Source organism: Tupaia chinensis, unplaced genomic scaffold, assembly GCF_000334495.1.
Source record: "Tupaia chinensis unplaced genomic scaffold, TupChi_1.0 Scaffold000316_1, whole genome shotgun sequence".
Classification (NCBI taxonomy): Eukaryota; Metazoa; Chordata; class Mammalia; order Scandentia; family Tupaiidae; genus Tupaia; species Tupaia belangeri.
Window position 1 is genome coordinate 7,272,244 of NW_006159809.1, and position 10,634 is coordinate 7,282,877.

The 10,634-nt window shown below is 47.7% G+C and overlaps 1 protein-coding gene across 1 annotated transcript in view; it reads left to right on the forward strand.

Moving 5' to 3' along the window:
- The window catches only part of CLEC4F (C-type lectin domain family 4 member F), a 16,664-nt gene extending 9,314 nt beyond the window's left edge, over nucleotides 1-7,350 (forward strand). The window contains exons 5-7 of the mRNA XM_006151316.3: nucleotides 3,789-3,940; nucleotides 4,896-5,014; nucleotides 6,211-7,350. Coding sequence (XP_006151378.1) covers nucleotides 3,789-3,940; nucleotides 4,896-5,014; nucleotides 6,211-6,361 — 422 coding nt within the window. The 3' untranslated portion in view covers nucleotides 6,362-7,350. The remainder of the gene's footprint in view (nucleotides 1-3,788; nucleotides 3,941-4,895; nucleotides 5,015-6,210) is intronic.
- The last annotated feature ends 3,284 nt before the right edge of the window (nucleotides 7,351-10,634 follow it).

Genomic DNA, 10,634 nt, shown 5'->3' on the forward strand with positions numbered 1-10,634 from the left:
AAAGAGAAAGGAACCAGTGAAGAGGGAGAAGGTGGAAGATATGAGAGAGAGAGGAGTGAGATGCACAGCGGAGTGATTTTCTTAACAAAGCGAAGGAGGCTGGGGACTGTACTTGGACCGCTGAGGCTGGGAGAAGAGGCGACGCGGAATTGAAGCAGAGGTTCACCTTGCTGCAGATGTGGAAACAGGAAATGGAGAGAGTTGATATTTAGTGGTATCTCTTTCTGGGTGGAGTAGCAAATTACTTGTCAAGGGTGAGAAAAGATGCAGGGATCTGGGACAGAGAAGTCATGGTTTGGTGCAGCTGTTGGAGAGGTTGGGTTGACAAATGAGGGGTGTGGTGAGAGCTCTGAGTGCCACTCTGAGGGCCACTCTGAGGCTTTGCTCTGCCCTGGTCTGCTGTCAGAGCCGGAAGCCTTCCCTTCTCCATGCTTCTAAATCCAGGCTCTCTTCCTTTCTCCCTCCTAATCTGCCTTTTTTTTTTTTTAATGGTCCACACATAGCAATCATTGCTATGTATCTTACCTTTTTATTTTTTATTTTATTTATTTCTTCCATGAGAGAGAGTGGCAGAGACAGTTACCTCCATTGGGGTCTTCATATCACGATCCATCCCCAGTCTCAGCTGACCTGGAGCACAGACATGCGTGTGTACCCGGCATGCTCTGGGAGGTCCCAGGACCTTCCTCATGTGGGTCCAGTTGTGTTAGTGCTGGGTTCTTTCCTGGTCCTTCTTATGTCTTGCTACTTTTTTAGTAGAGACCAAACTTTGGGGGCAACCTAGAACCACCCAAAGAGCTTTACAAATATCGATGCTCAGGACTGACCTCCAGAACTCTGATTCAGCCTGGGCATCAGCTCCCTTGGTGGCTCAAACCAGGCTGAAAAGCATTAGTTCAACTTTTCTTAAAGGGCCAAAATGTAGATATTTTCCATTTGGGGGCTGCATCCACTGTATTGCAGCAGCTCTGCTGGTACAGCACTGAAGCTGCCGAAGACAATATGTAAAATACAAGCGTGGCTGTGTTCCACATAAGCTTTAGCTATGGAAGCAGGCTGCTGGTGGGCCATGGTTCATGAATCTTCGGTTTAGACCACTGGTTCTCAGACTTTGGAAGGCATCAGAATCTCCAGGAGGGCTTATTTAAATGAAGATAGTTAAAACATAATTCCAGATTCAGTGAAGGCTGGGGTGAACCTGAGAATTTGCCTTTCTACCATGATCACACTTTGAAACCTCCTGGTTTAAACATTCACCATCTCTTACCAAGACCTCGGGCAAGGCGCTATAGTTGTGTGTTTTTTTTTTTTTTCTCCATTAGGAGTACCTCCTTCCTGTTTAGTCTCTTGCAGGTAGACATCTTTTTTGTTTGTTTGTTTTATGGAGAGATTTTTGTTACAGGGTGCATTCATTTGCCAGAGAGAAAGAGACAGAAAGTGAGAAATCATCCCCCCAAAGGGGGATGGCCATGCTACAATTCCTTCTCCTTCATTCTCCTTTTGGGATCTCAGGCATGCACATGCATCCGCCCACTATGAGTTTAAAGTCACCAGGTCCGGGACTTGAACTATGGCTGACTATGTGGGAGTCCAGTGACATAACTATTACACCATCTGCTTGTCCCCCAGGTTGACATTTTTACAGTAGGAATTTGAGCATATTATCATCCTTCTTACAACCTTTCAGTGTTTCCCATTGTTCCTAGGAAAAACATCAAATTCTACAAAGGATGTCTGATTAGGTGCTGGTGGACCAATCTGTCTACCTCCAATCTTTAAACACGAACTATAGCAATAGCTTGAGTGGACTGGGCTGTGCCATGCCATGCCGTGCCCTAATGTGTTTGCACCTGCTCTTTCCCCTGCCTGGACTGTCCTCCTCAACACTGGCCAACTGGTAAACCCTTCCTCAACTTTTTAAAACTCAGCTCAAGTGACATCTTGTCTAGTATGTCCTTCCTGAGCCCTACCTCCTGCCCAGGCAAAACAGACCATAAACTCTTTTGTGCCTCTGTTTTGTTCACTTAAAAAAAAAAGTTTCTTTCTTTCATGTGAGAGTAAGGAAGTGAGACAAGCACTCTTAACAGTGTCTCATGCTGTGATTCCCTCCCCATCCTTCCCAGCCAGCCAGGCAGAATCATTGGTACATGTGAAGCCTGGTGAGCACAGGTCGACCAGGGATCTGAACCCACGCTTTTTCTATGGGTTCGGCATCACTTGAACAGCATGTTACTGCTGCACCAGGGGGCTGAACCACGGGCGTGGTTTTTAATCTGTTCTTTCTTCCACTAGTCTCATTTTCTGGACTCTGAGTTCCTTGAAGACGTGAATCATGTCTTATTGATCTTAGTATAATAGTCTCTGGCTCATAGGTGTTAAGGAATGTTGAACAATTAATGTTGAACAAAACAACAAATGGATGAATAAGTGATTCTGTGTGGCACCAGTTTAAGCACCTGTAGTATATTGGGTCATCGGGAAAGCCATGACACATTTTCTTTTTTTTTTTTTTAAATAAAGAATTATTTTATTTAACTTTATTTATCCATTTATTTATTTATTTATTTTAATTTCACCTGAGAGAGATAGAGTGAGAGAGTGAGAGAGAGAAAGCAAGCTCTCAGGTCCAGGACTTGAACTGTGGTTGGCCATGTGGGAGTCCAGTGTCAAGTGGGAGTCCAGTGCCCTTAACCACTACTTTACTCGATGGCCCCCATGCTGTTTTGATTATCATAATTTTAGTGCCTTTAACCACCAACCCACCTGCTGGTCCCTCATGACACATTTTTGTATAGAAAAATACATCATTATTTTCCTGACAACCTAATAGATCATGTCAAAGAGCAGGGTGTTGTGCCAGAGAAAATGGAAAGACATGAAAGAATAGGGCCTTATGTGTGACCCTTCTGTCCAGCAGAAGCACAGAAGTACTGCTCGAGTCACAGAGATCTGAGTCAAGGAGGGGAGGGAGAGACGATACCAGGAGTGCTCCTGCTAAGCCTCTCTCACCCTCTACATTTAGCAGAGCAAAAGAGGAGGGAAAATTATTTTAAGAGAAAGTTGTGTCTTACAGGATTAGAAAGATAAGGGTAATTCTTGGAACAGGGCAGTTTCAGTATTGATAAGGGGGATATGGCTAAATGATGCCAGGGGACAGCATACCTTGGAATTTGAAGAACTCATTCAGCAGATCACACAACCCATCTAATGACCTTCTGTCGTTTTTTGAGCAAGAAGGTAAGAGATCAGGTGTTTTTGCCATTTTCCCTACTCAGTATGTCCAAGGTGTTCTAGAAGCATGGCATTTCTGCTCATAGGATGGGTTATTAGAGTGGAAATTGTGAGGGCAGGCAGACAGTTGATGATGAGGTCCCGGGAATGACCATGGGCATGGGTAGCTGGAAAGGACAGCGGTGAGGTCAAGGAAATGGGTGAGACTGTGACATGGCAGTAAAATTTCCCAGAAAGATGCTAGGAATTGAGGTGAAGAGGATTGTCAGTGATGAGCTGGAAGAGCTGGAAGAAATAGCGGAGAAGACAGAAAGCAGGCACCTCGAGTGCTGGCTGGTAGTGCAGCTGCCTGAGTCTCCCAGGCAGCCCTGAGGGCTCAATCAATGGGTGGGATGGTGGTGCAGCCTCCTGGACCTCACCCCTGCAATGCTGGGCATCAGAATCGCATGGGCTCATGAACTTCCGTGGTCAGAGGTTCCCTGGGAGGTCAGAAAGGTCAGCTCTAGGTCATCCACTGCCAGCTTCTGGTTCTCTCTCCTTCCTAACCTCTGTTCCAGATCACCTCCTCCAGCTGATCCTGCAAGGCTGGAAAGTCAACCAGGGAAACCTGTATTACTTTTCTCATGTCAAGAAGACTTGGAACGAGGCAGAGAGATTTTGTGTGTCTTTGGGAGCTCATCTGGCATCGGTGACCTCCAAGGAGGAGCAGGTCAGAACTGTGGGCATGGGGTGGTGCTGATGGAGTTGATGTGAGGAGGGACTTCGGTGCTCTGGCCTCCCAGGATGGCAGAGAACTTCGTGTCTCCGTTATTGGGCAGAGAGCAAATACTGCCTGAGTTCTGATGAGCGCCTTGCACTTGTGGTAGAAGCACTGACAGAAAAACCCGATGTCCCATGTCCTCACTGTATAAGGGAGCTGCCCAGAGGTCCACAGCTGTCAGCAGTGAGGAAGGGCAAAGGGAGATGTCACCATGTGACTGCCCTTACGTGTTGAGAATATGCTTTCCTCCCCAGGCCCTTGTTTTCCTCTCAGGCTTCCTTTCCAGTCATCAATCTTGCCGTAATGTCAGGTAACCTGGGGGCCATGGAGGGCCCATGAACAGGAGACCCAGGCATCTTGGGAAGATCAGACACAGCGATGGGTTTGAGGATCACTAAAGGCAACACATATGGCTCATCTGCCATCATGTCCTTGGCAGAACTTGCCAGGGCTGTGAACGAAGGACCACAGTGCGTTTGGTCCCGCTGAACTGACAGAACTGCCCATGTCTGTGGCTCTCCGAGACTTGTTACAGGTCTGTCAAAGGACATGCTGCCTCGTAAAACACATCTTCTTAATAAGCTGTGTCCAGTAAAGCCACCCCCCTCAATAAGGGCTGGGACTCTTTAAGGACAACCAACATGGGGGTGTTGGACTTCGCTGAGGGGACCCAGCTAGGGGTAGAAATTACCACCACCCCCCCCATGGGGGTTGGCCTTAGATCCTGCCCAAGATCCTGGACACACCATGGAAGATCCAGGGAGGAGTTCCAGCTTCTGCAGAGATGTGGATTTCATGTCCCTGGACTGGGGAGGAAGGGGAGTGCATGGGCTCCTCTCCCATAGGGCCTGGAGACAGCTGCTCACACGCAGGGTCCCACCACAACGCTGCCTTTTCTCCCCAGGCGTTTCTGATCAAGTTCACAAGTGACCTTTACCACTGGATCGGTCTCACGGACAGGGGCACGGAGGGCTCCTGGCGTTGGACAGACGGGACTCCGTATAACCAGGCCCAGAGCAGACAGTGAGTCCAGCCACTATCTGGGGCTGTCCCACGATGCCTGGCTAGAACCTTGTGTGTTTTCCTGTCAGAGCTGGTGTTGTGTGTGTGATGTACGTGTATGTGTGTGTGAGATGTGTGAGGTGTGTATGATTTATGTGCAATGCTTATTATGTGTATGTGATATGTGTGAGGTATGTGTGTGAAGTGTGCGTGTGGTGTTAGTAGTATGTATAAGGGGTGTGATATGTATGTGATCTATATGATGCACGTGGTGTGTGTACATTGTATATATGATGCATGTGTAATGTTCGTGGTGTGTGTGATATATGTGGCATGTGTGATGTGTACATGGTGTGTGAAGTATATATGATTTGCATGTGGTATTTGTAATATGTGTATGATGTGTGTGAGGTATTGAAATGTATGTGGTGTGTTCAATGTATGTAGCATGTGATCTGCATGTGTGGTGTATGTGATGTGTATGTGTGGAAGGTACGATGTATGTGGTGTATACGTGGTGTATGTAGGAGGATGGACACACATACACAGCTGTGGTTTTCTCCTAGACCCCTTTATTTAAAAAAAAAAAATTGCTATAGGGCATGTGTGCATGCCAGAGAGAGAAAGAGAAAGAGAGAAAAAGTGAGAAATCACCCTCAAGGCGGGTGGCCATGTTGCAATCCCTTCTCCTTCATAGTTCTCTCAAGATTTTTGGCTCACACACGTGCCTGACATGTTTTGTAAGCTGCTAGATCTGGGATTTGAACTGTGCAGTTAGCCATGTGGGATCCAGCTGCCCTAACCACCGTGCCACCTGCTGGCCCCTGGACCCTGCCACAGAGGAGAGGACAGGTCTGGGGGTGGCAGGCAGTCTGTGAGTGGGTCTTCCTGGTTTTTGTGTCTTTAATGATGTTTTTTCCTATCCTATTTGCTCTACTCCTGCCTGGTCCCAAAGGGTCCCCACCCCCTTCAGAAGGTGTCTGAGTATGGATTCTGCGGTGGCAGCTTACAGCATCATAGATGCCCCTCCCTGTCCCTGGACTCCCAGTAACTAAGGGCAACCTCAGCAGAGCCACTCTCAAGTTACCCCTGTCCCCAACTCTGTCCCCATGCCAGGGCCACTGGAGGAGCCAGGATCCACATCACTTCGGCTCCTTATGTCACACGGGGAAGGGACACATCCTCCATCTAGCACAATAAAGCCCTGCCATTTCCAGGTTTTGGGAGAAGAATCAGCCGGACAACTGGAGACACTCGAATGGGCAGACCGAAGACTGTGTCCACACCCAGGAGAAGTGGAACGACATAGAGTGCGGCTCGTCCTTGCACTGGGTCTGCAAGAAGCCCATGGGTCAGGATGTGGCCTGAGGACGGGCCAGAGCGGAGGGGTCACTCCAAGCCAGTGCCAGACCCTCCTGCTCTGTGACACCTGCAAGCTTTGAACTCGGCTTGTGCTCTGGGGCCTTCCTTGGCCTTTTGTGTTTCCCACCTTGTCCTTCTGTCTGACCCTCTCATTCAGCTCTCCGCATGTGAGCCGCTGGATTCCGGGACCTCTGGGGAAGAGTCCTGTCGTGTCTGCCTCCCCTCGGCAACAGCACAGGCCTGCTGGTTGCCCAGTAAAGGCTCGCGGTGTGAATGGGAGCTTTGCGCCTGCCTGCCCCTGTGATGGCAGCCACCACACTGGCCTCTCCCTGGACTGACTCTCCTTCCCTCAATGTCCCTCTGTCCTGAAGCAAGCATACCTTCACTTAAGGGCATGACGGCTAATAACTTGTAGCCAGTTTGTTAAAGACAGCAGAAGGTTAACATAAACTACAGGGACCAGGGACTTCAAAAGTGCTATGATGTCGCAGGGAGTCCTTGCCACACCTGTCTTTTTCCCTTGGGTTTCCTTTGGGTGTAGATGGGGCTGGAGCTCGATTTCCAGTCCTTTAAAGCACTCCAAAGACCAGTTTTTCTCTCTACCCTGTGGACTAGCCTTGTTTCATCTTTAGACGGCTGTGTTTCAGAGCCACATCTCTGGCTTCAGCCCCTTTCTACAGCCTCCGGTCAGCCTTGCAGGGATTCAGTTTTCTGCCCGCTCCCTACTCACAGGAAGAAGAGAGGAGACTAGTAGTGACAGAGCTGGGCTGGGAGTGGGCAGGGGGTAAGAGGCTGGACGGGCGCAGCGACAGTGAGACAGGAAGAGCAAGTGCCATGTTGCACCACACAGGCCCGTGATTACAGGTAGCAACCACACACTGGATACTTCAAATAGCTACAAGAAAAGATTCGGAATGTTCTCATGCAAAGAGATGATAAACTGGGGCCAGTGAGTGGAGTGGAGGTTAAGACGCTGGATCCCACATGCGTGGTATGAGTCCCAGATCCAGAAGCTTGAAAAACATGCTGGGTGGGTGTGCGTGTGTGCCCCAAATCCTGAGAGGCCGAGAGAGGAGAAAGGACTATGGTGTGGCCTCCCCTCCTGGAGAGTGATTTCTTACTTTCTCTCTCTCTCTCTGTCTCCAGTGAGCACACATGCCCTATGGCAAAAATCTAAAAATAATTTAATTTAATTTTTTTAATTTAAAGAAAAATTTTAAAAAGACAAAAATGGGACCAGTGGATGGTGTAATGGTTACATTGTTGGATTCTCATATAGTTGACTGTGGTTTGAGTCCCAGACCTGGTGACTTTAAACTCACGCCAGGCGTGTGTGTGTGTGTGTGTGTGTGTGTGTGCGTGCCCAAAATCCCAAGAGGAGAAGGGAGGAGAAGGGATTGTGGAGTGGCCACCCCCCTGGGGAGTGATTTCTCACTTTCTGTCTCTCTGTCTCTGTCTCTCCAGTAAGCACATGCACTGTATAGGAAAATTCTCCCTAAAAAAAAATTATGCCTGAGGTGATGAGTATGCTAATTACCCTAATTTGATGATTATATATCATATATGTGTATCAAAACACTAAATACCAGAAATATGAACAATTATTATGTGTCAAAATATTCATTTTATTATTGTTAATTTTTTTTTGAGAGGCGGTATGGCCATGCCACAATATCTTCTTCTCCATTCTCCTCTCGGGATCTTGGACATGCATGCACACATGCCCAACGTGCATTTAAGCTGCCAGATCTGGGGCTCGAACTACGTGGGAATCCAGCAACATAACATTATGCCATCTGCTTGTCCTTCTCCCTGTATTTTTTATCTCAGTTAATCCAGTGGCCATGGAAGGCCTCTCAGAAAGGTGTTCTTCAGTCTTGCCTGGGAAGCAGAAGCTCTGTCACTATTATTTCCCGGGCTGCTGAGACAGAGGGAGGACAGCTCACTGTTTTGTACAGAGATGACCCCAAGTCCCTTGCATTTAGTCTAGCTCTGCAGACCTCTTTGGGCTGATCATAATCATAGTCATACATATTTATGGGGTTAGAATGTGATTGCTCAGCAATAATGGAATCAGAGTAGTTAGCATATCCATCATCTCAACCTTTTAAAATTTTGTGTTATTTATAATTACTCTGAGACATATAGGAAATTTCCTTTTTAAAACTTTTGCTCTAGGGCACATGCACTCGCTGGAGAGACAGAGAGAGAAAAAAAGCAAGAAATTACCCCCTGGGGGTAATTTGGCCATGCTACAATCCCTTCTCTTCCAGTTCCCTCTCAGGATTTTGGGCACACATGCACACACGCCCAGTGTGTTTGAAGTCACTGGATCCTGGACTTGAACCACGGTCGACTGTAAGGGAGTCCAGCAACATAACCAGTATGCCATCTGCTGACCCCATAAATTGTTGTCTGTAGTTACCCTACTGCACTTTGTAACACTAGAAGTTGGTCTGCTTATCTGTAATTTTGTATCCATTCACCAATATCTCTATCAATGCATAAATGATCAGGAAGTCAAATCCAGCAATATATTTTTTAAATACTGTGAACAAATAGGTTTTCATTCAGTAAATACCATTAGATAATTATTAATGTATTATGTTAACAGATATAATAATAAATATTTTTTTGAGAGAGATTTTTGCTATAGGACATGTGCACTCACCAAAGAGAGATAGAGAGACAAGAAAGGGAGAAATCACTCCAAGGGGGGATGGCCACAGTGCAATCCCTTCTCCTCGTCTCCTCTCGGGATCTTGGGCACGCACACACACGCGCCCAGCATGAATTCCAAGCCACCAGGTCCAGGATTCAAACTGTGGTCAACTATGTGGGAGTCCAGTGATATAATCATTATGCTATCTGCTGGTCCCAAAATAATAAAGATTTTTTACTAGAGTTTTGACAGATGCTGCAAGCCCATTTAATCAATATCCATTTCTAATTTTATTTCATTTTCTTTATTCACGGTAGAGTACATGAATACACATGTAGAGTAAAAGACAGAGGGATGCACGCACTCCACAGGCCATGCCATGATCCTCTTCCAGCCTCCAGCCCGTTGGATCCTGGGTACTCACACATGGTCCTCCTGTTTTCATTATCAATCCAGGCAACTCTGCCTGTGGAAGAAACAGAACGGAGAGGTGATGGGGCAGGGAGGGTGAACATGAAGGATTCTTCTTTCTTTCTTTTTTTTTCTTTTTCTTTTTCTTTCTTTCTTTCTTTTTTTTTTTTTTTTTTTTTGCTACAGGGCGTATGCACTTGCCAGAAAGACATAGAGTGACAGAAAGCGAAAAATCACCCCCCAGGGGATGGCCACACCACAATCCCTTCTCCTCCATTCTCCTTTCGGGATCTTGGGCACGCACACACACACATGTGCCCAACATGAGTTTAAGCCACCGGGTCTGGGACCTGAACTGCAGTTGACTACATGGGAGTCGAGTGACATAGGCATTACACCAACTTCTGTTCCCGATGGATCCTTTTTACTGGCATCCCAGGGTCATTTCTCATGCCCAGAGAAGGTTCTGAAAGCTGAAAGTTTCCCAGGAGAGAGGCAGAAGGTGACATTCTCCATAGATTGACTGGAGCCACCTGGGGAGACAGAGTGAAGGCCTCAGTTGACACTGAGGGAAGTGGCCGCTGGTCTTCAAGTGTGCCTGACGGCCCTGCTTCTGCTATGGGACCTCCACACAGCTGCCACACTTTGACCTTGGACTGCTCTGGCGGCAGGCTGTGACAGATGATTGTCACCACATGGGGTGTGTTGCTGACACCCCTTGTGCCCACAGCCTTCTCTCCTAGAGATTTTCTGGCTCTGGTGCGAGGTACAACCCAGTGGAGGCTGAGGTCCTGCACATTGCGATTGAGGAACAGCTTGACTCACATAGGGAGAAGAAGCCACAGACTTAACTGTTGAGAAATAACCTCCCAGGTCTGGTGTTCTGGGGCGGGGAGCCGTTTCTCAGCCATGCCGTTGAACACATTCTGGAGGACGATGTAATGGCATTCTGAGGGTGAGGGGAAGTGCTCATGTCGAGAAATATGTACGTGGGCTTAGTCAGTAGCTTGTAGTAGCCTTGACCAACTCACACCCCAGGCCTTGCTGTGCACTCGGTTCATACAGTACTTATTGCCCTTAGACCGCAGTTCGAGCCCAGGCCCACCCTTCCCCGTAGGCTGACACCATGCCTGCCGGAAAGACCTTCCCCCTCTGTATTGCTCTGACATCTCAGCCAGTCATAAACTCCATCTCTGCTGCCAGCAA